This window comes from Talpa occidentalis, unplaced genomic scaffold (assembly GCF_014898055.3).
Source record: "Talpa occidentalis isolate TD23 unplaced genomic scaffold, MPIMG_talOcc4v2.1 talOcc4.12, whole genome shotgun sequence".
Lineage (NCBI taxonomy): Eukaryota > Metazoa > Chordata > Mammalia > Eulipotyphla > Talpidae > Talpa > Talpa occidentalis.
The window spans coordinates 101,098,946-101,123,445 of record NW_023601212.1 but is presented as its reverse complement, the minus strand read 5'-3'; the positions used below and the strand labels follow the sequence as shown (position 1 = coordinate 101,123,445).

The 24,500-nt window shown below is 59.7% G+C and overlaps 4 protein-coding genes across 10 annotated transcripts in view; 1 reads left to right on the top strand and 3 right to left on the bottom strand.

The window, feature by feature from the left end:
- Nucleotides 1–152: 152 nt before the first annotated feature.
- Nucleotides 153–8,205, bottom strand: SEPTIN12 (septin 12). The gene is made up of 10 exons (XM_037508087.1): nucleotides 8,130–8,205; nucleotides 7,560–7,760; nucleotides 5,315–5,440; nucleotides 5,161–5,242; nucleotides 3,625–3,762; nucleotides 3,385–3,502; nucleotides 3,196–3,291; nucleotides 1,035–1,131; nucleotides 437–488; nucleotides 153–366 (listed from the first exon to the last, which is right to left on the bottom strand). Exons 2-10 carry the CDS (start codon nucleotides 7,729–7,731, stop codon nucleotides 153–155), a joined length of 1,095 nt encoding a protein of 364 aa, XP_037363984.1. The 5' UTR covers nucleotides 7,732–7,760; nucleotides 8,130–8,205.
- Nucleotides 8,206–10,030: 1,825 nt separating this feature from the next.
- SMIM22 (small integral membrane protein 22) lies at nucleotides 10,031–13,578 on the top strand. Of its 4 annotated transcripts, none has more exons than XM_037507658.2 (4): nucleotides 10,031–10,243; nucleotides 12,983–13,133; nucleotides 13,213–13,316; nucleotides 13,443–13,578. In XM_037507658.2, exons 2-4 carry the CDS (start codon nucleotides 13,013–13,015, stop codon nucleotides 13,482–13,484), a joined length of 267 nt encoding a protein of 88 aa, XP_037363555.1. In that variant the 5' UTR covers nucleotides 10,031–10,243; nucleotides 12,983–13,012; the 3' UTR covers nucleotides 13,485–13,578. The 4 variants fall into 4 exon arrangements, with proteins under 4 accessions (XP_037363555.1, XP_037363554.1, XP_037363553.1 ...); XM_037507657.2 differs by lacking the exon at nucleotides 10,031–10,243 and adding an exon at nucleotides 12,577–12,822 and having other exon boundaries at nucleotides 13,213–13,301; XM_037507656.2 differs by lacking the exon at nucleotides 10,031–10,243 and adding an exon at nucleotides 12,577–12,822.
- A 179-nt stretch (nucleotides 13,579–13,757) lies between these two features.
- ROGDI (rogdi atypical leucine zipper) lies at nucleotides 13,758–18,835 on the bottom strand. Its single transcript, XM_037507655.2, has 11 exons — nucleotides 18,751–18,835; nucleotides 18,587–18,658; nucleotides 18,071–18,153; nucleotides 17,813–17,867; nucleotides 17,110–17,190; nucleotides 16,376–16,471; nucleotides 15,251–15,349; nucleotides 14,824–14,937; nucleotides 14,699–14,748; nucleotides 14,492–14,618; nucleotides 13,758–14,285 (listed from the first exon to the last, which is right to left on the bottom strand). The coding sequence occupies exons 1-11, from the start codon at nucleotides 18,793–18,795 to the stop codon at nucleotides 14,244–14,246; spliced, it is 864 nt and encodes a 287-aa protein (XP_037363552.1). The 5' UTR covers nucleotides 18,796–18,835; the 3' UTR covers nucleotides 13,758–14,243.
- A 398-nt stretch (nucleotides 18,836–19,233) lies between these two features.
- The window catches only part of GLYR1 (glyoxylate reductase 1 homolog), a 28,425-nt gene continuing 23,158 nt past the window's right edge, over nucleotides 19,234–24,500 (bottom strand). For all 4 annotated transcript variants that reach the window (XM_037507651.2, XM_037507652.2, XM_037507648.2 and 1 more), the window contains one exon: nucleotides 19,234–21,239. In XM_037507651.2, coding sequence (XP_037363548.1) covers nucleotides 21,165–21,239 — 75 coding nt within the window. In that variant the 3' untranslated portion in view covers nucleotides 19,234–21,164. The remainder of the gene's footprint in view (nucleotides 21,240–24,500) is intronic.

The following is a 24,500-nucleotide window of genomic DNA, read 5'->3' as shown; positions in this document are numbered from 1 at the left end:
CCCCCCAGGTCTTCAAGACTCCGGGCCCTTGGTCTCACGTCCCTTGAACAAAGCAGCACGCGCGGGGGCTCCACAGTCCTTTACCAAACGTCTCCAGCGCAGCGGGCGGCCGGCGCCCTCGCTGCTGCGGGCGGGGCGGGCCGGGCCGGGCCTCAGTCCTCCTGGTCGGAGCCGGCGCGGGCGCGCACGCGGACCCTGGCGGACCTGGGGGGCGCGGGGGGGCTGCTGGGGGCGCTGCCGGGGGCCGGAGCCAGGTTCACCCAGCCGGGGCCGCGGGGCAGCGCGTGGCTGGCGTTGAGCCTGCAGACGCGGTAGTTCTCGTAGTGCACGTTGTGCGTGATGTCCTTCAGGTCCTGCAGGTGCGAGCTGCGGGCGCGCCGAGGTCAGCCCTCGCGGCGCGCCCCCCAGGGGCTCCCCGGGCCCGGCCCCTCCTCACCGGATGAGCAGGTCCCTCAGGAGGGGGAACTCGCAGTGCGCCATGTTCTCCACTGCAAGACAGGACGCCGGGGCTGCGCTCGCTTCCCCCCACCTCCCTTTCATTCCTGTGTCCCCAGCGCCTGGCGCAGGGGGCGCCTACAGGTAGCCCAGGGGAGACCCCGGGCCTGGCTACTCTGCCCCTTCCCTCCCCGGTGCCCCTGTATTTGCTCCATCTTGTGTGTCCCACCCGGTCCTGTCTCGTGAGCTGCATGGGGCAACTCGGCCCTCGCGGGTCCTGCGTCACTGTGTCCCCTCAGCCACTGCACGTGGTCGGCCCACAGAACATTCTGGCCAGTGCACAGGGTGCCCGGAACCACGCAAAGTGGTGACTCCGACCCCGCCAGTCAGCCCGTGAGGCTCATGCTGCCATGTGCCCATTTCACTGTAGGAGACTGAGGCCCAGAGAACCCAGGAAGCTGTCTGGGGCTTTCAGCTGTGGACGGGGCCTTGGTCCCAGGACTGTGGTGGGTGGGGGTGGGCTTAACCACCCTGGGCTGGGGTGGGTGCCAGGGGTGCCACGGGCCGCCCATTCTCACCTGCATCCTCCCTGCACTGACCTTCGATGATGCCCCACTTTGTCTTCCGGCCCAGGACACACCTGCCGTTCACCAGGTGCTCTCGGTCAGCCCCGACCACAGCAAAGGGGATCCGGTCCTGCGGGGAGGGCCCGGACAGGAGGGTTGGCACGACCAGGGACAGGGACGGCAGGCCCCCAGGGGGGAAGGGGCACTGTCCTTTGTGGGGAGAGAAACGGTAGAAGGCAGCAAGGTACTGAGGTACCAGACGAAGCAGCGTCTCCGTGGTGCCTTGGCTCCCCCCTGCGACCCGGGGCGCGGTGCAGGTGCGCTCAGGCTCCTGCGGCCTCGCAGCCCTTGGAAGCTGTGCAGCTCTGAGCCAGGATCATGCTGTGATCTTGCTGGTGGAGGAGCAGCAGCCTCAGCTGCGCAGGTTGCCGTGGGGGCGAGAGAGCTCTGGGTGCCAGCGGTGGGCAGCCTGGGCCCACCGCGGAGCTGAGCAAGGGCCACAGATCACCTGGCTGAAGCTCCAAGTCGCACCCTAACGTCTGGCCCTTCACAGGGGCATCCCCTGAGCCCTGTGTCCACTTGCTCCTGGTGGTTTTGGGCTTGAAGAGTTTATCCGTGGCAGGGAGGGACAGCAGCGTCCTACTTAGGGATTACGTGCTGGCCTGCAGTGTCCCCTCTCTGAGGGCTGCGTGTGCCTGCTTTCATTTTAATTTTTAATTTTATGTATTTTAATTTTTTATAGTATATCCACTTTCTCTGGCCTCCGAGTTGACCTTGCCAGTAGTCACAGATTTGCACAGAAGGACTTTCTGTTTTGACTATTTGCAATTGACAGTAGTATTTGGTGATTGAGAGTCATTGGCATATGTTCTTGTGTTTCCTCCAGCTCTGCGCCAGCTGGGAAGGCAGAGCTTAGTGGAGGTCAAGGCTCTTTGAATTGTCACAGGAAATCCTGTTCATTGCTCCAGCTCCAGTGAGGGAGGGAGGAGGGAATGTGGAGAAACGGTGCCAGATGGGAAGCAGGGACCCCATGGACGGATGTGCAGTCTGTGCACTGCACAAAGCCAAGTGGTGGCAGGCTGCGTAGGGACTGCAGCCCCGCCAGTGCAGGAAGCTGCCACCCTTTTCCAATTCAAGCAGAAACACGGTAGGCTGGCAGAAGGGGGGTGCTGAGGCCTGGGGTCTCTGATAATGAATCCCAGGCCTCACCCAGATACTTTGCAGGATCCCGCAGGACTGACACGGAATGCCCAGGAGCACAGCGAAATGGGAGCTTGCAGCTAGAACCCAGTTGTTTCAGAGGAAATGAAGATGGCAGCTACTTCTCCTCCCTTCCTCCCTCCCTCCTTCCTTCCCCTTTTTGGTAAGAGTTTTATTGATGGGCAGGTCACACACCATAAAATTCACCCTTGAGATTGTGGAATTCAGTAGTCTTAGTGTATGCCTTATGAGTTCATGCAGCTGTCACCACAGTCGAATCCCAGCACATTGTCACCTCTCTGAAAGGGATCTGTACCCCTAGCAGCCACTCCCCGTTCACCTGGCCCCTCATCCGAGGGCACCACTGGTCGACTTTCTGACTGTTTGGAACATTTCTAAAGGAACCCTACAATATGTGGCCTCATGCTTAGCCTCATGCTTCAAGGTTCCTCCACACTGTAGCAGGTATTAGCACTTGATTCCTTTTTATGGCCATTGCATGGATATACAGTCGAATGGCAGTTGAAGATGGGGATACAGTCTAAGGAAATTCATCAGCAGGTGATTTTGTCATTGATTCTCTGTGCGAATGTCAGTGTCCTTACACAAAGCTGGATGGTAGGGCCTACTGCACACCTGTTACCTGTAGGGGCCAATGTCATATGTGTGGTCATCACTGACCAAAACATCATGATGTGTCACATGCATTTGCCTCTTATTGCTGATTCCTAAGAGTTCTTTATATATTCAGGCTGCAGGTCCCTTATCAGACCTATCATTTGAAAACATTTTTGCCCAAGCTGTAGGTTGTTGATATGACCTATGTCTTGCTCACCTTGTTCGTGGATGGACAGAGATTCATATTTGCATGAAATAGATGAACTTTCCGCAAGTTGGAGAGAGACAGAAGAATCACCAGATGGAAAAGATGAGTGGAAAGAGAATCACCCAGCCTTGGCCCTGCCAGCCTCCCTGCCCCCACCTGGCTGCCTACCCGGATCTTGCTGTTGAGGATCCTGTCGTTGATGTCCTCGTCAAAGCACTGCTGGGGGTACACGTCAATGCAGTGAGTCTTCAGGTTCTGCTGGATCTGGGCATCACATCCAGGTGACCTCAGCTCACCTGCACACTCTCCCCTCCCCAACTGTCCTGGTCCCGGCCCCGCCCCAGGGACCCAGATCACCCTGCGCCTGAAGGCCTCTCGCTCTTCAATGGTCAAGCTGTCGGCCCGGGCAATCACGGGCACCACGTTCACAGTCTGGCACAGCCTCTGCAGGAACTCGATGTCCAGGGGCCTCAGGCTGCTCAGGCAAGACGGCAGAGGTGGGGGTGGCAGCAGCAGCCCGTGCAGGGGGTGCAGCCCACGGCCCACTGGGGCCCTCCACCCCCTCCGCTCTGCCCCTGCCCCAGCAGGGCGCCTCACCAGTGGCCGGTGGGCGGCACGAAGTACACACAGCAGTGCACCCGCGTGTCGGGGATGTGGCGCTGGCGGGTGATGAGGAGCTCCTCCTGCAGGTACCGCTCGTACTGCTGGTTGATGAAGCCCAGGATGGGGTCCCAGCTGGGGTGGGGCAGGCAGACCTCAGGCCCGCAGGCTCAGGAGCACCCCCTCACCTGCCCAGCTTTCCTGGGTGGGCGGTGTCCTCTCAGGATGGCGATCACTGCCACTCCTCCTTGGGACACAGGACTCCCGGTCTCGCCCGCCCGCCCCTCCCCGACTGCCCACGTCATCGGAGAGCACCCCGCGTTTCTCCAGCTGAGGCCTCTGCTTCCTCATCTGTAAAGTGGGGAGTCTAAGAGCACCCGCTTTATGGGGGAGGAGCCAGCAGGAGCGAGAGCAAGTGCTGAGGCCTGGGTCAAACCCCCTGGGTCTCCTGCCCGTTGGCAGGGGCTCCTGTCTCCTTCCTGGATCCCTCCCGCCTGGCCCCTGGTGTTTGACACAACAGCCAAAAAGGTGGCTTAAAAGCGAGTCAGGTCTCCCCCCCACCAGTCCAGGGGCCAGAGGAAAGCCAGCACCCCCGCCCCCAGGCCTGACCACACCTGCTGCTTCCTGCCCCACACCTGCTGCTTCCTGCCACCACCCCCACCCCTGCTCGAGCCCTCGGCTCCCCTGGACACAGCAGCCCAGCAGCCCACTCCCCTCTGCACAGGCCGACCCTCGCCCCTGCACGTCCGCACGCCTCACTTCCCAGCCCCTGAGCGTGCTGCTGACATCACAACCCCTGCCCTGCAGCCCCTGCCCTGTCGCTGCCCCGCGAGTCCTGTCTGGGGGGGTAGGGCTGCATTCACCCTCCGTGTAACTGATGAGTTTTGTTCCTTGTCTGTCCCTGCCCCGCGGCGAGTAAGCGCCAGGGAGGTGAGGAGGCTGTCCTGGCGTGTGCGGGAGCAGAGGTGGCTCCCGCGAACACTTGGGTGCAGGTGGGTGGGCGGTGCAGAGGTGCTGGTCGGGCTCCTGCTGAGAAGAGCCCCCCCGGGTTGGACACTCTGGGTCGTGGCCTCACAGTTCTTGATTTTTGAACAAAGGGCCCACGTTTTCATTGCCCTGGATCCCCCGAATTATGCCGCCAGCCCTGACTGTGTGCGTGAACATGAATATTTGTCCGGTTGAGAGTCCAGAGAGCTCTGCAAGGTGGGCGGCGTCACCCCCAAGTCACACCGAAGGAAACGAAGGCTCAGGGAGCTCCGCGGCCAGCTGCAGCTCCACGACCACAAAGTGGGTAACCAGAGGTGCCAACTCTGGGGTGTGGGCTCCCCCCAATTAGACCTTGTTCCGACCTGTGTGCCAGGGAGACAGTGAAGCCTGCTACCCGCCCTTCACTCTGCAAGGGGCCTGGTGTGCACCCGACATGCAGGTGAGTGAACAGACGCCACGGCCGGTGGCTCCCAGGCTGGCGTATTTCCCAGGGCTGGGGAGCAGGGCCGGGGCGACCGGGGCTCGGCCCCCACCAAGAGAACCCACCACTTGTCATTGTTGATCTGGTCCCCGAAGCCGGGTGTGTCCGTCACTGTCAGCTTCAGCTTCACCCCCTTCTCCTCTATGACTGTGGGGGAGAGCAGAGGAGGGAGAGGTTGGGCTGGGCCCGGTCGGGGGGCAGGGGTGGGGGCTCACTCACCGTGGGTCACCGACTGCAGCTGCGTAGTCTGGGGTGTGGGCACCCCCAAGCCCTGAAGGGTGGGCTTCCAGACCTTGGACTTGAACAACGTGTTCACCATGGTGGACTTGCCCAGCCCGCTCTGCCCTGGGAGTAAAGACGACAGCGGTCACGGCGCGCATCTGAGTGTTTCTCAAACTCTAAAACACATTTTTTAAGAAGGAAAAACTATTTTTAGGAAGGAAACTATTTTCTACATATGACAGAAAAACACACCATCCTAAGTGTCCAGTTCAGTGCTTCCCCCATTATTGAGTGACTTTCACACTGCAAGCAATGAACCATTTAAAGTCTGCCACTCAGGGCCTCCCTGGTGACCTAGGGGTTAAGTCTCAGTGCTATCCCCGCCAGGGCCTAAGTTCGATCCCCCAGCCAGGGAGCTACCCACAGGGCGCAGCAGACCTCTCCTGGCTCCCTGCTGCTCCCCTGAGCAGTGGATTTCAGTAGATCTGCCTGTTCTGTTCCCCACTCTGTCTCTGGTGAATCCTCTCACCCCGCACCTCTAACCTATACCCCAGTTCTTGGATGCACAAATATAAATAAATGAAAATTAAAAAAAAAACGCAGTCTGCCATTCATCTTGATTCATTCAGCACATTGTATAACCACCGCCTAGACATAGCTCAAAACAGTTTCCACTCCTGGGCCTCCCCGGTTGGCGCAGGTGGTTGAGCACCACGCTGTGAAACTGTCCGCAGCTTCTGCAGCGCCGGCTCGATCCCTGCTGGCCGGTGAGGGTCCCACATGGCGTGGCAGGCCTCTCCTGTCGCACCTGCTGCTCCCCTCAGCAGTGTATTTCATCAGTCTGCCTGTTCTTTCCCCGCTCTGTCTCTGGTGAATCCTCTCACTTTCCCGCGGATCTGGCCTGTACCCCGGTTCTTGTATAAATAAATAAATCTTTAAAAGAAAAACACAACAGTTTCTGCTTCCTAAAGAGAGACCCGTCCCTGTAAGCAGTCTCTTCCCACCCCACCCTCCCCAGCCCCTGCTGACCACCCATCCGCTTCTGCCTCTATGGGTCTGCCCTACCTGGACATCTCTGGGCATGGGATCCTGCCATCCTTTTTCCTGGCTGAATCATATTCCACTGTTTGGCCAGACCACATTGAGTGTATCTAATCATCCCTCTCCGGCCCTTTTGCAAATTATGTCACCCTGGTGCACAGCACCAGATCAAGAGAGGGAACACCCAGCCCCCACCCTGGCCATGCCCACCCCACTGACAGCCATTAGGGTCAGCCACACCGTTGACAATCCATCAGCAGGGAGCAATTTGGCCCCCGCCTTGACTTAGGGAACCACAGAGCATGTGCCCTGGGGTCTAGATACCCGCTCTCCTGGCTGGGGGGCTTCTCAAACTGTGTGGCCCAGCCCCAGAGTAAATCACAACACAGGACACTGCTGTGTGTAGAGCTGACATTGTCCTCAGGACCGCGTGTCTCCAGGTGAGCCACACTGGCCGTTGCCGCTGGCCTCACAGTCGCCCTGAACAGACACAGGGGGAGATACAAACCTCACTCTGCAGACTCAGCAGGACAAAGAGAACAGAAAAGCTCTCACGAGTGACTTTTGATATTGATTACAGGTCTAGATCATAGCTTTTTGGACGAGCCTGGGTTCAGTACAACAGGTGATTCGTTTTGCCGGTTTGGTTTTACTTTAAAAGGTGGCGATGAGGTAGTTTACTAGCTACGTGGGTCCTAGCACGTTCCCACTGGACAGCGCCACTTTAGAGTCATGTCTTACTTGGGTCTATGCACCTGGCATTGTATCTGTACTATCCAGTTTATTTTGTCAATAAGTGGTTTTGACCTTTTACGCTTTTTTTGCATTTGTAAAGTGCAGTTCCAGATGAACTGACCATGGGCGCCAGAAATGCCAGGGACTGTCCTAAGCCAGATGAGGAAACTGAGGCAGAGTGGGGTCAGGGAGCATGTCCTGGGTCACACACTGGTGGTTGTAAGGGCTGGGGCCAGGCTCTATATTGGGGTGCTCTCCGCCTGTAGCCACAGGCCCCCCTTTGCTAGCTCTGTTGGATTTGGTTGGGGTTTCATGGGTGCTTCCCAGATTTTCACCTACGTCACCCAAGACAGTTTTACTCTCAGGCACATTTAACAGATGGGGAGACCCGGCATGGGCCGGGTGCACGGGGGTGGGGCGGGGAGTGTCTGCTGCCTGGACTGTGCCGCGAGCCCCCCTCACTCACCCACCACCATGATGTTGAACTCAAACCCCATCTTCATGGCCTTGATCTTCAGCTGGTCCAGCACGGCCTCGATGCCCACGTAGCTGCCCAGTGTCTCGCAGGGCGGGGTCCGGGGGCTGGAGGGCCGTGATGACCCCGAGCAGGGGGACGCGGACCGCCTGAGAGGGTCCATGGAGCCAAGGCCAAAACGATGCCTGTCACCTGGGTGGGGAGAAGAGCGTAGCGGAGGCTCCAGGGGGGTCCACTTTGACCCGAGCTCTCATTTCTGGGTCTCGCATCTTGTAAGTTGCCGGATCCATCTGTGCCCCAAGATTCATGGGGGTTTGCTGAGAGGTGCCTGGGGGGCTGCCCCTCAGGGAGACTAAACCCCCATCCTGAGATGCACCAGACCCAGGGATCTGTATGTCACCCACCCCAGCTTCCACTGCACCCCTCTGTGGCCCAGGCAGCCGCCCTGCTCAGACACAGGCCCACAGAGTGAGGCTGGCCTGGCAAGACCCAGGGACCCCAACCCATGGAGGGGAGAGAGGGAGGGACAGGGAGAGGGAGAGAGCGCAGTGCTCTGCACACCTGGCGGCCCTGGTCCTGCGGGAGCCTGGCGGAGCTGCCTGCAGGGTCCCAGCAGACCCCAGTGGGACCAGGGGGAGGGGAGGGGGCGGCAGTTAACTGAAGAATCTGAACTCCCTCCTTGTGACCCCCGCCCCCCCCTCCCCCGGGGCCCTCAGCAGGTGAGTTGCTCCTGGGGCCCTTTTGTGCAAGGCCCCTTGGCCTTCATGAGGACCAGGCCGCACCATGGCGGGAGCTGCGGCCCCTCGGCTGCTCCCTGACCTGGGGTCGCAGCTGGTGCGTGGCAGAGTGAGGCTTCAGCGAGTCCCTCTGACCTCTGAGTTCGCGCCCTTCACCCTCCGCCAGGGGACGCAAACCCAAACCCGCAGCCTGAGCAGAGCCCGCGCTCTCTGGGCTGGCATGGCCAACACCGGGTGCTGTGGGGCATTGTAAGTCGCCCACATTGAAGAGGCAGGAGGTCGATTTAGCAAATATTTACCCAGCGCTCGGTCTGTACAGAGCTTTGTTCCAGGGCCCTAGGATGTGAGCTTGTTTATTGTTTTGTTCCCCAGCTAGACGATGAGATGAGCGGCTGCCTGAGCGTGCAGACAAGTTTATGCAGCCGGGCAGGGTATTCCCCTGGGCGGGGGAAGATTGGGTCTTAGCTTGTTTGTGTTAAGTTGTTATTAAATTAACTTGATGTTCACTTATTTCATAGTCACCACAGGCCTGTGAAGAAAGTGCTGTTGCTACTCCCGGTTTATAAAGACAAATTCAGTGAGTCGTTCAAGGTCACGGAGTGCACGTAATGAGGAAATGGCTGAGCGGAGCCCACATGCCCACTCTCCACTGCGTCTTTTTTGTTTACATAAAGATCTAGATTTTTTATAAAGATTTATTTATTTATGCATACAAGAACTGGGGTACAGGCCAGAGGTGTGGGGGGTGAGAGGATTCACCAGAGACAGAGCGGGGAACAAAACAGGCAGACCGATGAAACACACTGCTGAGGGGAGCAGCGAGCAAGACAGGAGAGGTCTGCTGCGCCATCTGGGTAGCTCCCTGGCTGACCGGGGATCGAACTTGTGCTGCAGAGGCTGCGGACAGCTTCACAGTGCTGTGCTTAACCCCTTGCGCCACCAGGATGCCCAAGATCTAGATCTTTGATGGGTCTTAGAGATTACAAGCCCTGGCAACACTTGACCTAGCAAACAGCTAACTCTAGAGCCCTGTGCTCTCCAGTTTGCCATAGTCCTCACTCCTCCCTGATGTCTCTCTGATAAGATGTCTCTTATACCAAATCCATATCACCCATTTTGTACTTTTTCACCTGCATCCTGGCCCCTGAGTTTGTCATCCCTAAGCAACCCTCTGTCCTCTCAGGTATCAGCAAACATGTTTTGTAAAAGGCTAGAGAGTATAGATTTTCGGTCTTGCAGGTCTGCTGCAATCCTCTTCAGCTCTGCCATCGTTGTGCACCAGCAGCCACAGGCCATAGATAGACACAGGTGGGGCTGTAAGGCGGGAAATACAGACTCACAAAAGCAGGCAGTGGTTCACTGACACCCCTGGGAATCACCATCTCCCCCAATTCATTTGCTTCCAGTGTCCTGCACCCCAACCAGGCTCTATCCTTTCCCACCCACCTCTTATGCTCCCCAGGCTTCTACACAGCTGAGCGAGGGCAGGAGCAGGGCCAGGCAGGACCTGCTGTTGGGCTCCATTCCCAACAGAGAAAAATCTCGAGCTATAGACAGCTGCTGCACTACAGTGGCCGAGGGACTTGCGAGGCTGGGCTCCTCGGGAAACAGAGAACTATTAGCAAAAGACCAAACAATGTCGGTGCCGTGTCTGATGCCAGAGGGCTGACCTTGAAAGGCTGAGAGTCTGTGTAAGGGCGTAAGCCTCTCCAGAGAAAACACTTTCTCTGGGAAAATCATCACATGTGAGTGATGTAGGATTCCAAAATATTGAGGCGGGGTGGGGGGCAAGAAATCCTCATCACCTGGGGTGACAGGTTCCCAGAGCCCCAAGCGGACTGGAGGGTCAGGTCTGCAGAAAGCGGTCACGGACAAGGGCCTCCAGGCCACCCTGAATGAGAGGCTGGACATCGCGATCTGGGCAGGACAAGGAGGCAGGTGAGCCCCACCCAATACAAAGAACAGAGACAGAGGGAGGCCCCGGCCTGGGAGGGGACACCCCATTCAGTGCAGGCTTTCCAGCACATTCCACTGCACTGCGGGAGTGTGTCTGACATTAGCATTTAATCCTCACTACGCCTGAAGTGGCGGGTGCTAGTCATACACCCACTTTACAGACGAGGAGATAGAGGCAGGCTGGGGCCAGGAGCTGTGCCGTGTGAGGGGCTGGGACCACGGCCAAGTGGGGGTCTGCCCGCTCTGCCCTGTCACTGCTCTTCAATAAGGTCTGACCGTTGTGATCCGAACAACAAACTTAGGTGCATCCTGAGCATCCCGAGGTGGGGTGACAGGGTTTGTACGGGAAGGCTGAGGGCCAGAGGAGGGCCATGGGCTTGCTGCCCGCCCAGCCAGGACCAGTGGGGAGGGCCACACTTGTCGACTCCCCCACCCCAACTTGTTTTCAATTGAGGTAAAATTCAAATAACCTGTAATTACCACTGGCCATTTCAGAGTCTAGGTGAGCGGCACTGGGGACAATCACAGTGCTGCAACCCGTCATCTCTACCTAGTTCCCAGACATGGTCATCACCCCAAAAGGAGGTCCCGTAACCACTGAACACTCGCTCCCTAGTCGCCCCTGGCAACCACTAACCTTTCTATCTCTATGGGGTGCCTGTTCTGCAATTTCATGTCAATGGCCTCACAGTGTGTGACCTTGTACCTGATTTCTTGAACCCAGCGTATGTTCTCCACGTTCATCCAGGTTGCACTGTCAGCGTTTCACTCGTTTTCATGAGCGAGTAGTATTCCACTGCAGGGGTAGACAGCATCTTGCTTGCCCATGCTCCCTTGATGGACACTTGGGTTATTTTGCCCTCTGGCTGTTGTGGACCACGCTGCTTGAGTCTGTTTTCAGTTCTAGGAGTGCCGTGCCTGGAGCTTATGGTCACACTGTGTGGAACTTTTTTTTTTTTAAGACTTATTTATCCATCCAAGAGCTGGGGTGCAGGCCAGAGGTGTGTGTGTGGGGGGGTGAGAGGACTCACCAGAGACAGAGTGGGGAGCAGAACAGGTGGATCTACTGAGATACGCTGCTGAGGGAAGCAGCGGGGAGACAGGAGAGTCTGCTGCGCCATGTGGGTAGCTCCCTGGCCGGGGATCGCACTCGTGCTGCAGAGGCTGCGGCAGCTTCGTCGTGTTGACATTTAACCCTGCACGCCGCCAGGGAGGCCCCCTGCCTGTGTGGAACTCTTTGAGGAACTGGCAGACCGCTTTCCACATGGCCACTCCTCCCCCCGCCTCCTTTTTGCAACAGAAGCTTGAGTCACTTCAAAACTCCCTTCCCTTCCGCAACAGGGATCTGAGATCTCAGAATGGGACGAAACATGCGTGTGGGGAGGGGGACCCCAGCACACAGGCCCCATCATAGGGGATCAAGGGCTCTAGGACCTGAATGCGTGGGCCCCAATTCTGGCTTCCCCGATTCCCAGGATAGACACGGCCCGGGGATGTCCCCACTGCGACCTTCCATGGGAGAGGGCCTTGCGGATGGGATTCAGGACTTTGCCGGGCTTGTCCTGCGGCTGCTGGAGGCCCAGGGCTCTGGGAGGAGGAAGGCCGGAGGCCTCAGCAGATGTGAGGATGGAAACAGAAGTGGATGTGAGCGGGTGGGCCCCACCCATGGGATGTGGGCGGCTTCGAGAAGGCGACAGGCCTGGGTTCTCCCAGAGCCTCCGGAAGGAGCCCAGCCCTGCCACCCTGATTTAGCCCCCAGAGCTATAAGAAAAGAAATTCTTGTTTGAAGCCACTAAGTTTTCTGAGGCGTGTCTCAGCTGCCGGAGAGGAATCCAGGAGGGTCGACCTGAGCCGGTCGCTAAGCCTCTCAAAGCCTCTGTGTTCACCTCTGCCCAACGGGAACAGCAGAGTCCACTTCAGGCTGCCGAGGGGCTGGATCAGCGGCTCATGCACGTGTGGGGGGCAGAGTCCCACGCTGGGTGATGCTTTTGCTTGCTTCACGAAGCACCGCCAGAGCAAGAAGTTGTGCCCACCTGGTTACAGCCCACTCAAGCGCCGCGGGGCCTCGGCCCCTGTGTGCCCACGACTGTCTGTACCCGGGAGGGGAGGGGGTGTGCGTGAGAGCTGCCCCTGCTGGGCCAGGCAGGGGCCAAGGACCCAGTTCTGGCGAAAGAGCTCATTTGAGCGCCAATAGCTGCGGCCCGGCCAGAGTTATGGTGAACATTAGAATAAAGATGAACCTCAGAGCCTGTGCGATGCGGGCGCCTGGAGGGCGGTGAGCAGAGACGCCGCGCCTTCCGGCTGCTGGTCTGGGTCTCCTGAGAAAAAGTGCAGACTGGCCAGAAGGCGGCTGCTGACAGCAACCGGCACCTGTTGCTGTGACCCCGCCCTCCCCAGGGCTCCAGACACCTCAGGGGAGAGCGGGGCTGGTTGCCAAGGCCTCGGGTGATATGGATCCGGAAGCAGGAAGTAGTCTGTGTCCAGGATCCTCCTGGCTGGGTGAGCTTGGAGGCGCCGGGCCGGCAGTTGTGGGAGAAGGAGGCGGCAGACACGGGGTCACGGTAGGACTGGGACAAGGGCCGGGAAAGTGAGGAAGACAGGGTGGGCCGAGGGCAGAAGCAAGGGGTCCAGGGGGTGGTGTGGAGGAGCAGGACTTTGGGAGGCTGGGGGTAGCCTGGCCCCAGAGGTGCGCAGAGTTCTGAGCTCCCTCTGGGGGGCTAGGTCAGCTGGCACCAGGCCCCTCCAGCCGAGATGGGGACCGCGGAGGAGCTGGACTCCGCAGTCCAGGATGTGCTGGGGAAACTGAAGAGCCACAAGCTGTTCCAGTCCAGCTGGGACACGGCCGCCTTCGTCATCTTCCTCACCTTCGTGGGTGAGTGTGGCGCCCGCGGGCCCCGCCGCGGTCCCACGTGAGGGTGCCCTCTGGACACAGCCCCCACCCCTGCCCCCAGGCACCGTGTTGCTGCTGCTGCTGCTGGTTTTCATCCACTGCTGCTGCTGCTCCTGCCGCCGCCGCCGCCGCGGCCCCCGAGCCCCGAAGGTGAGGCCGCAGCAGGTGAGCCCGCTGGCCGGCTGGCTGGCTGGCGGTGGCCAGGGGTGGCCGGAGCCGCAGAGGGGGAGGCGGTGGGGGACCGGGCGCCCAGGCGTGACGCCACGGGGGGCCCCTTGTGCTCTCTTGCAGGAAGCCCCCAGGGGAGTGGATAACTTGGCCCTGGAACCGTAGCGCCTGCCCAGAGGCCCCTCCGTGTCCCGTGTGCCCCGCTGGCAATAGCAACAATGCCCACTTTGCCCGAGTCCGGAGTATCTGAGCCTTCCTTCCGTCGGGGGTGGGCAGCCGGGCCCTCCCCGCTGTGGGTCTCAGGACGCCACCTTCAAGTAGCGGCTGCAGGTTACTTAGCAACGGCCCAGGGCGGGGAAGCTGGGCCCCAGCTCAGCCAAAACCCCGGGGGGGGAGGCGGTCGCCATCCCACCCAGACTTCAGCCTGGTCCCCACTCAACAGACAGACAGACAGGAGGCTTCCAGGCAGGCTGGATGGTCTTTATTTCTCGGAAGCACCGTTGCCAAGCAAACACATCCGGGGCAACGCAGCTGAGGGCAGGCGGTTTCTGTCTGAGCGTTTCTTCCTCCTTTTCTCCCCACTCACTGCCAGCACCACCACCCACTCTCACCCTGCGGCCTGCCCTGGGCAGCAGCCTCGGGCTGGGGGAAAGGAGAGCCCGGGTTTGGCCCCACCCTGAGTACAAAGGTTCTTGTGTCAGGGCTGGAGTGGGGGCCACCGGGGCCGCGCCTTCCCAACCCCATTCACAACAAAACGCCAGCCAGCAGCCCTTCCTCCCAGCGGTCCAGTGTTCACGGCCATCTGTGCCAGCGTGTGGGCAGGACGGGGCGGAGAGGGAAATAAATAGCTGGTGGTGCCGGCCCTGGCTCTGGCCAGCACTCCGAGGGGCGTGAGTGGGAGGTCAGGCTCCTGGGGTGCTCTGCTCAGAAAGGCCTGTAGCTCCAGTAGCTGGAGAACACGGAGATCTGGGGGGAAGGGGCCATGGTGAGCGGAGTGCTGGGGGCCAGGCCCCGGCTGCACCTCCCAGACCCACAGGAAGTTTCAAGTTCATCCGTGGTCAAATGTGTCAGGGAGAGTCCCCCCAAAAGGAAGGCTGAGCGGCCCTGCCGCCCGGAGCCACTGCTCAGAGTGGCTCCCAGCCCGCCCGCAGGCCCCGCCGGCCCCGCCCCACCTTGTCCTTGAGCTGCTGGCAGAGCTGCAGGGAGACGGTGAAGAAGACCAGGGCATCGTTGAGCCAGGGGACCACGCACTCCACCTTGTGCACGTGGCTCACCTCCAGGCGCTGGGAGCCCCACTCGCTGCGGGAGAGGGGAGTGTCTCTGGGGGCGCCGTCCAGGTCCCTGCCTGCGGTAGGCGCCCCTCCCCGCAGCCTACTTACAACATGGCCCCCGGGCTGTGCAGCACCGCGCCTCCGGCCGGGCGGAAGTTCTAGGCAGAGGACAGCAGGCGGGTCAGGGGGCGGCCAGGTGGGCGGCAGGGACGGGCGGCGGGCGGGCGGCTCACCTTGGTGGAGTTGGGCTGCAGGGCGTGCAGCTGGTACACCGTGAGGCACAGCTTGTTGAGGTTGATGTAGACGTTGACCAGCAGGTCAGAGGGCAGGGCGGGGGCAAACATCCGCTGGGGCAAGGGGATGCCGGGCAGGCAGGTGGGATGAGGCTCTGGTTGTCACCGCCTCCCCAGAGCCCGGGGTGTCCAGTCCCTGTCCCAGGGACTGGGGCTTCCATACTGCCCAGGAGCCCCTGGTAGCCCCATGTGCCTCTGGGCAGGGGACCTACCAAGCCAGACCAGGAAGTAATTGGGGCAAAAAAGCTGGAAGCCGGGGGCCCCACCCTGGAAAACTGCATAGACCTAGAGCTCCCCCCACCCCCGCCTGGGGCAAGCTGGGCCCTTCTCTGGGGATGCCCTTTCCGGGGCAGGGCTGGGCACTGACCGTGAGGCCGCTGGCAGCGATCTCGGGCAGGGTGAGGGTGGCTGGGGTGGTGAGTCGGTTGCGGGCTCTGCTCAGCTGCAGCATCACCGCGTCCATCAGCTGGGGGGGGGGGCACACATGGCTCGGTCTCCCTCACCCGCTATGGGCATCGACCAGGGGGCTCCCAGCTTCTGCCCTGGGGGGCCATGGTCTCAGCCTGAGTCTTGGCATTGGGAGAGCTGTTAAAGGTGCAGGCAATTGGGGCCAGCTGGGCTGGGGGCAGGACCTCCAGGAGGCTCTATTGCACCAGGAGCCTGGGTGCTGGTCCAATGTGGGATGAAAGATCCTGAGAGTTTGTCCAGGGCGGGCACCAAGGGTTGGCCCATGTTGGTGCAGGCAATAAAGGAGTTATGAGGAAGGGACCCTAATCCCGCGGAGGGCTTCCTGGAGGATGTGATGGATGTCTGTGCTGAGGTGGACAGTGGGCAGCAGCCCCTTGGGCCCTGAGCCCTTGAACCCTGCGGAACCCATTCCTTCCCTGACCCATGGAGCCAAACCCTGCTCGGACTCCCGGGAGCCCTGCTGCCCTACCCAGTGTTGTGCTGGGGAGACCTGGCTCTTGGAAAAAGGCAGCAGCTGGGGGGACGTGTAGGGGCTGTACCTCCAGCCCCTGGGGTGACCACAGTTCTGGGAGGGATCTTAGTCCCACGGGTTTCAAGTGTTTTGAAGAATCAGGCTCCCAGCAAGGGTAGGCGAGCCCCCTGAGGACACACAGCAGGTCAGGGCCCAGCTAATGCAGGAGTTGGGAGCCTGGCCTCAGGGCCTCCCACCACACCACGTGGACTCAACATAAAGGGGTCCCCAGTGGCGGCTGATTCCCCGAGCGCTTTCGAGAGTGCACTTTAGCTATGTTCTCTCATGTAATAGTCACTATAGTTGGCCCCCTTCCACGGAGAGGAAACTGAGGCACAGCATAGCTAAGTGAGTGACCTGAGCTGACAGGGCTCGCAGGCCAGGTCTGATTTCATGATTTCAGGCGGACGTGTGCGCAGCGGGAGGTGAAGGGTCACTGTCAGCTGTGCCTGAGGATGGGGCTGAGCCTCCGGGAGCCTGACCCCCTCCTCCCAACCCCCTAGGGCGGCTCACCTTGAGGACCTCTGCGCCAGTCCGGAACTGGTAGCTCTCATCCCGGTTGGTAAGGAGGTAAATGGCTTGGCTCACGTGGTTCCTGGCGTCCTGGATCTGAAAACAACACCCACTGAGCAGCCCTGGGGAGAGGGGAGGAGCGAGGTCTCCGGGGCCCCAGCATGCAGGCCACCGGGGCTGTGCAATGGCAGGGGAGCGGCGGGTACAGCCTGCCTGACTCAGGCCGGTCAAGCCCCCCTGAAGCTGTCAGCTCATGTCCTCAAGGGCCAGGCCTGGCTACCAGGTCAAGGTGACAGTAATGGAGAGAAGACAAGATAACAGATGCCGTGACTCATGCACGGGAAGATGAGCTGGGAGAGGGGGACTCTCTAGATGGGGGCGCAGGACTATAGACAGATGGATGAACATGGGCAAAGGCCCTGAAGTGACCAGCTGGTGGCCAGTCTCTAGGGAACAGATAGGAAGCACAAACCTTGTCTCCAAGAGCCATGGGGAGTCCCTGGAGGTTCTGGGCAAGGGGTGCCTTGTTCAGGGGGACCCCTGGTTCCTGCTGGAGCCCAAGCAGGCTAGAGGCAGGACCGGTTCTCCACCTCCCACAGGGAAGGCCTGGGGCACCAGGGCTAGGAAACTCCTCCCAGGCCGGCTTGGCTGAACACCCCTGGAGGCCTCATTCCCTGGAGGCCTCAGCTGGGGGTCTGCCTCTGCCTGCCCGTGGAGGGAGAGGGGCTGCTCACCTGCTGCAGCTTCCACTGCTTGTCCTCCCGGAAGGCGAAGCGCAATAGCTGGCTGTTCCTGGGCGTCTTCAGGCTCACGTCCTGCTGGGGACAGTGGGGTAAGCAGGGCAGAGGGACACCCTCCAGCTTTTGGCCATCCTGAGCCCATGAGCCAGGGGCAGACATGAGGGGTGGAGGACGCCTCGGCAGACAGTTTCCCAGGCACCGGGTCCTTTGGGGGATGGATAGGGAGGTCAAGAAACAAGCCAGGGCCCAAGAGGAGCTACAAAGAAATGAGGGACAAAAGCCCAGAAGGGGTGCGGCCTGGCTGGGAGATGTGTGGCTTCTGGCCGGGGACTGAGCGGCTGCCGGAGGACTGGGACAAGGGCTGGGACCTCGAGGACTGGACCGCCACCACACTCCGGTGCCTGGCAGGGACAGAGCTCAGCTGCTGGTTAACTTTCTTTTGATCTGGGGCCAGCCTAATGCCATCAGTGCCCACGCTGCACTGGGCCCAGGCTCCTGGCCATGTGCAAAGCAGCTCTGTCCTGCACCTCTCACTGAAGCCACACACCCATGCCATTGGGAGGGGCTTGGTCACGTCACAGTTGAGGAAACTGAGGTCCAGAGAGGTCAGGGGTCGTGCCCAGAGTCACACAGCTCTCCCCAGAGGGCTCCTCCTGTGGCGGGGGGTGGGGAGGGGAGGGGAGGGGAGGGGACTCACCGCCTGGCTTAGTGCGTCCCCTTGCAGCGTGAGCACACCCTTCACCTGGTCGGTGCTGGAACAGGGGTGGGTCAGAGAGGCACCCGTGGCGGCCTCCCCTGGAGCCACCGGCCTCCCTCCCCCCCCCTCTGCATGCCCTCTGGGCAGGGAGGCTGAAACCTGTCCGCAGGGCAGGGCTGCGCCTTCTCGCCCAAGAGGCCATTCCAGGGGTTCTCTGCACCCCTCCCCCCATTCAGCTTCTGGCCAGCCCAGCCTCACCCACAGCTGCCCAGGATGAAGTTCTCCTGCTTGGTGGGCCCCTCGGTGCCTGAGCCGGGGAGGGTAAAGCGCAGAGAGGCCTCCTGTGGGACAGAGGGGAGGGGGCAGAGAGCGCTCAGGTCCAGCCCAGGGGAGGAAGCGGCCTCACCAGACCACCCGCAAGCTCCAGGCTTTTAGAGTCTGGCTCCTCCCTGCGGTCAGAGTTTCAGGTCCCACCCGGCGGGTCCCGGGCGCTCCCCGGGCGCCCGCTCTGCCAGCTCAGGTATGCGGGCGAGAGACGCCCCTGCTCGGCGAAGCGCGGTCAGGGGGCCCGGCAGGGCCGGGGCGGGCCCTGTCACCGTCACCGCAGCCCGGGCCCCCGGGCTGCCTGGCTTCTCGCCCCCGCGCAAGGGCGGCCTCGGAGGCCGCGGGGCTGGGCCGAGCACGGCCGGCCGGGTGCTTCCGACCCGGCCGCTGCCGCTGCGTCAGGCCGGACCCCGGCGGGCGGGACCCGGGGCCCGAGGCCGCGCGCGGTACCTTGAGGATGTCCTGCAGCTGCCTCAGCACGGCGTGCACCTCGGCGCGCAGCAGCCAGCGGAACTCCTCCTCCTGCGGGCGCAGGCCCCGTCAGCGCCCGCCGCCCCCTCCCGCCCCCGCCCCCCGCCCGCCGCTCCGGCCCCCCCGCCCCCCGCCCGCCGCACCAGCACCGCCCGCTCCGCCGCCGTGGCTGCCATCGCGGTCGCCATCGCCGCCGCTCGCCGCCCAGCGACTGTCACCGACCCGCCGCCCGCTAGCGGCGCCCCGGGCCCTCCCCCCGACGCCCATTGGCTGAGCGGGCGCTCGCCCCGCCCCAGGCCACCTCCCCCCGTCTCCGATAGGGGGATCCAGGCGCCCGCCCCGCCCCCGGGCGGCTCCGTGCCCGCGATTGGCCAACGTCCGTCGGGCCGCCCCGGCTCACGACGCCGCGGGCGCCCAGAACGAGGCTGGCGGCCGCGCGGTCCCGGCCCCGGCCGGCGCGCCCGAGACGCGGCCGGCACAGCGGAGCGCGCCGCTCCCGGGCCCCGCTCCCCCCGCTCGGCCCTCAGGGAGCCGGGTCCTGCTCGGCCTCGCGACCGGCCCGCGGGGGCGCCCCGCCCTCCCGCTCCGCGAGGCGCAGCCCCCGCAAGGTCGCAGCCGCCGTTGTGTTACCAAGAAACGTTTTATTTGCTTGCAGTAGCTCTGTTAATTGCACAAAATCATGTTTTGTTTTTGCCATTTAAACATCACACAATCCTATTCTGAAAGACAAATGTTCATTAAAAACAAAGCAAAAATAAAAATTCACAACCTTAATTACTAGATTTGTCATGGAGAGGTTTAAAGGAAAAACGGGTGGCAGGGGAGGGGCTTTCTTACAAGCTTTTTCACAAGAGTCACATTTTTCTCCTTAAAAGGGAAGGATTTCAAAACAGGTGAAATAGCTTAAACAGAAATATTCATAAAAAGTAACTTTACAGAATTGTCAACAATATTAAAGACAACATTGACTAACCAGTTTCATGACAGCATCACCCCCACCCCCACCCCCCAGTGTCCGGCCGGGACTAGAACAGGCTCTGTGCTCAGACAGAAAGTAACTCAAAATCCCAGTGAAATTAACTGTGCCAAAACCCCACAGGCCTCTCCCCTGCCCTCCTCCCATGTCTTCTGAGATCCCCCAACTTAGGTTCTGGCCAGAGGAAAGGGCCACGGTTCTGAGGGAAGGTGGCCCCCCCAGTGTGGGCTCCTCACACATCCATCAGCCCATCCTCACACTAGATGCTGACTTCCCGCATGAGACTTTGGAAAACGCAACCCATGTAGAGAGAGAGCACGGACATCCTCAGTGACATCTCCTTGTTCTCAGGCCACATTCCAAGCCCTTCCGGTCCCCTGCACAGGAGAAATGCTAGGGCCTCCAGGATGTCTCCCATCCACCCAGGGCCCTGAAAAGCACCCGGGACCGTGCTGCGGACCACGGTGTGCAGGCATTCGCTCCTGTGTTCAGAGGCCCGAGAAATGGTCATCCTTGATCAGGCCGGGTGTGGGCCAAGGAGGGACAGACAGAAATAAATCCTGTCTCTGAGGGAGGGGTGGAGGCGCGTGGAGGAGAGGGCATGCGGGGCCCCAGAAGGGGCTGTGGCGAGGGGACCGGGTAGAGGCTCTGCAGACTTGGTGAAGAGTCTGGGGCTAACGGAAACAGGAGGGAGCCCCGCCTCCTCCCTCTTCCAGCCTCTCAGGGGCCCTCAGGACCCTTCCCGAGGCTTGGAATGCAAATCTAGATACTAAAATGGCCTGGGGAGGAGCCAGCTCCCCCTGCACTGAAGCCAGGAAGTCGGATCCAGGCCCAGGGCTCCGCAGTGACAAAGACTTCTGGGCCGGGTGCTGGAGAGCAGAGCAGAGGGCTTCACGGCTCACCTGCCAGCACGCCTTCTGCTGCTCTCCGAGCCTGTGCTCGACTCTGCCAATCTCTTCGCAGTTCACAAAGGCATTTATGGAGAGTTGGGTGCACACCGGTAGCTTAAACATGCGGTCCTCATCAGCTGGTCACCTGAGGTTGGAGGTCCCACAGGACCCTCTGTTTAATAGTCTGTGCTGGCTCCTCCTGGCCCAGAACCTCTTTCTGAGGAGGGGGGGGTTGTCCGCTGGGGGGATGTGACCATGACCACAGCCTCACTGCTCTGAGGGAAGCAGTGGCAAGGCTTCCGGTCCTCACTGCTGACTAGCTCCTCAACTGGAAGGGATCTCAGACAAGCTCGGAAGAAGGCGGAAAAAGCCAGGCAGCAGTTTCTGGGCAGCTTCTATCCCGGGGCGAGAGCCAGTGTATGTGGGGCGTGTGCGTGTGCATGTGAACACACAGCCACCTAGTCTGGGCCGCGGCGAGCTCGAGAGCTTTCCCACGGGCCAATCCTGCCGGCACCCCTCCCCCAGGACCGCCAGAGGAGGAGCGACACTGTGTGCTGTGCTGATGGCGAGTCTCAAAAGTCTGTATAAAAGGAGATGGAGACAGGTGGACTGGTCCAGAGCTAAGTCCCAGGACCCCAAACCCATGTGAGGAAGCGGGGTCAGAGGGAGGGGGTGGCACGGGGCTGAGGGCTTAGTGTATATAGGCTCGGTACACGGCGGACATGTCGTTGTCAGACTGGTCCAGCGCCTTGGCTCTTTTGTACACCTGGAAAAGAAGGAGATGGGCTCAGTCTCTGGCACGTGGCCGACTCAGCTGGGCCTTGTTTCCTGGAGGCAGGTCTAGATGTGCTGGGTCAGGGGGTCTGCAGTGCGGGCTGAATGACTGTGCATCTGGCCCCCACACAAGGCCCTGGGCAAAGCGCTGCTTCTCGGTGCCTCAGCTGTTGCCTCTTGACATCACGGAGGTGAGAATAAGGGTGGGGATGAGAGGGAGCGAGGAAAGAGTGTGCCAGGAGCCAGCAGAGGCAGGCTCGGTGTTGTCAGTGATTGCAACCTTGTCCCTTCCTCTTGAGGAGCCACCAAGGACTCCTGGGTCATTCTCAGGGCTGTTGGCCTCACCCCGCCCTCAGCAGGCTCCCTCCCCCTCGGCTCAAAGTTCTCCTCTGACCATCCCATCCAGAGCCAGGGCTGCTCCACTTTATCCTGGCCACCCCTCTTTACTCTGTTCTACTGTATTCCTATTTCTGACCTGGACTTCGTTCTTGGTTGAATACTCATGGGCTTATTCTGTGCCTCCTTCCACTAAAATGTAAGTTCATCAAAGGAAAGAGAGAGGCTGCACTTGACCCATCCCCAGAACCGGAGAGGGTACTTGCAACTGACATTCACCCTGGAGAGCAGGTGACCAATAAGTCACTGTCCCACCTTAGGGGCATCCTCTTGTCCTGCCACCCATGTGGCCAGCTGCCTTTGCTCTATTTGAACACAGTCCTGTCAAGGGTGCCTGTCAACTAGAAAGAGGGCTAAACAAAAGCCTTTTCAGATAAAAGAAAATAACGGCTGCCCGCGGGCCTACAGGAAAGGCTGAAGAAGGTCTCTCAGCTGAGAGCAAACAGCCCGAGAGAGAGATCCCACTCTTGAGGCTGGGGTGGAGAGCACCGCCAATGCTGAGCCAGAGAAACAGAACATTATTATTTTTTTAAACACAGATGACTGATTACAGCAGGACACCCCAGGACTGTCAGGTGGGCTTGAAACAAAGGCAGACACAATACGGAGGACATGTGCTGCCTTGAAGCCGCATTCTTGACCTGGGGTGTTGTGCCCCTCAGGAGACATATGGCAAGGCCTGGAGTCCTTTTCTATGGCTTGAGGGGGCGCTGTTGGCACCAGTGAGTAGAGGACAGGGGGCGGCCTCCAGCACATCTCCAGTGCTCCAGCCGAGGACAAACAGGCAGTTAGGCCAAGGGAGGGACCAGGCCAGGGGCCTAGGATCAGGAAAAAGGGATGCTAGCTGAGTAACGGGCTGTATGTAAGGATGCACACTATATGCCCTGGAGGGGAACAAGTAATAAAGATAAAAGAATGCAATAATAAAGATAAAACGGAACTCTATTCAACCCGAAAGAAGGCAAGAAGGGGGAACTGACAAACCAAGACACGGGGTAGAGTGAGGGAACAGGGCGGCCAAGCCGGCGCACACGTGAAACCTAAGACAGGTACCTGTGCTCACAGCAGGTAATTCCAGAGAGCTGCACCCCACTAGCAGTTACCTCGAACTTCTAGTGCAACGAATCCTGTCACACCGGGGGACGCAACCTGGACGTCACCTCACGAAACAGTGTGCCCAACCCAAGCCTCACAGGGGCCCTTCAGAAGGAAGCGCAGTTAAAGGCAAGCTCACAGACAAAGAATGAAACCACGGAGAGATTCCACCGCCGAGAGAATCCCCAGGTAAAGTGAACGGGGGTAGCCGAAACCGCTGCAACCTGAAATCGTGAAGGCAGCGTTCTCACAGGAGCGGAGCAGAGGGGCAGAGACAGAACTCGGGAGAGAAGGCCTCAAGTACGGAAAGGCGGGTCTCAAAGAGCAGGCCTATGTGGGTGCTTTTTTGTTTTGCTCTTTCTCAGCTGGAAATAAGCCACCAGAGACCTCAGGGTATTTAAAATATTTAACCTGAATAAAATGTGTGTCAACTTATATTGGTGGGAAGACGTGGCTTAAATCGACGAGTTACATATACATGTGTCACCAAATGGAGTTCTTACCGGTACAGGTGAGTATGGCTCTTTTGGTTTTTATGATATGTTTTTTAAGATTTATTTTTTATTTATTTATGTCTACAAGAACTGGGGTGTAGGTCAGAGATGCAGGGGGTGAGAAGATTCACCAGAGACAGAGTAGGGAGCAGAACAGGCGGATCTACTGAGATACACTGAAGGGAGCAGCGGGTGAGGCAGGAGAGGTCTGCTGTGCCATGTAGGTCAGCTCCCTGGCCTGGGGATCGAACTCAGGCCATAGTGACAGATGATAGCTTGACAGTGCTGAGACTTTAACTCCTGTGCTACCAGGGAGGTCCCTCTATTGTTTTTTGTTTTTGTTTTTTTTAATAGAGGCATGTTTTATTTATTTGTTTGGTTGGTTTTTTGTTTTGTTTATACATGCACTGGGTACAGTCAGAAGCGCGGGAGGGTGAGAGAATTCACCAGAGGCAGAGCGGGGAGCAGAGCAGGCAGAAGGACCGAAGTACACTGCTGAGGGGAGCAGCGGGCGGCAGGAGAGGTCTGCGCGCCATGTGGGACCTTCCTCCCGTGGCCGGGGAGCAGCCGGGGATCGAACCGGCGCCGCAGAGGCCGCGGGCAGCTTCGCAACCCAGCGCTCAACCGCTGCGCCACCGGGGAGGCCCCCTCTATTGGTTTTTATTTTAAAAGATTCTACTTCAATCAGGTAGAGGTAAGAAAGCTGAACTTACAAAAACTGTTCCCAAAAAGTACATGTGTAGGTGACTAATAACAACTAAACAATTAACAGGCAGATACTATTAGAAACAATTATAATGTAAATCCCAATTACAGACTATGTAATTTAAATATTAAGACACAGGTAGAAAACAACGGGGGACAAACTGACAGATCAAGTAAACAGTAAGTACCACTGGCGAGAGATCGAGAGCCATTTCCTAAGCGGATATGCTCCTCAGGGAGACGTAACAGTCCCAAATGGTCACACACCTAATAACAAGAGGTTCAAAGACATGAAGCAAAACGTGCGGCGTTACCAGGAGAAACAGACAGCCCCACGAACCCAGCTGGAGCGTTTAATGAGCACCCTTCTCTCAGCAAGTGGAAGAACCTGAGAACAAGGTCAGTGGGCATGGCCCAAAACCACCTCCAGCCACCTCGACCTAGTTTTCAGATGACCCAGCTTTCTGAGTGCAGCCCGGACACTCGTGCCAGACCATCTGTGGTCTCCAAACAAGTCTGGAGATTGTAGAGTTCAAATCCTCTGTTCTTTGACCACAAGGGAG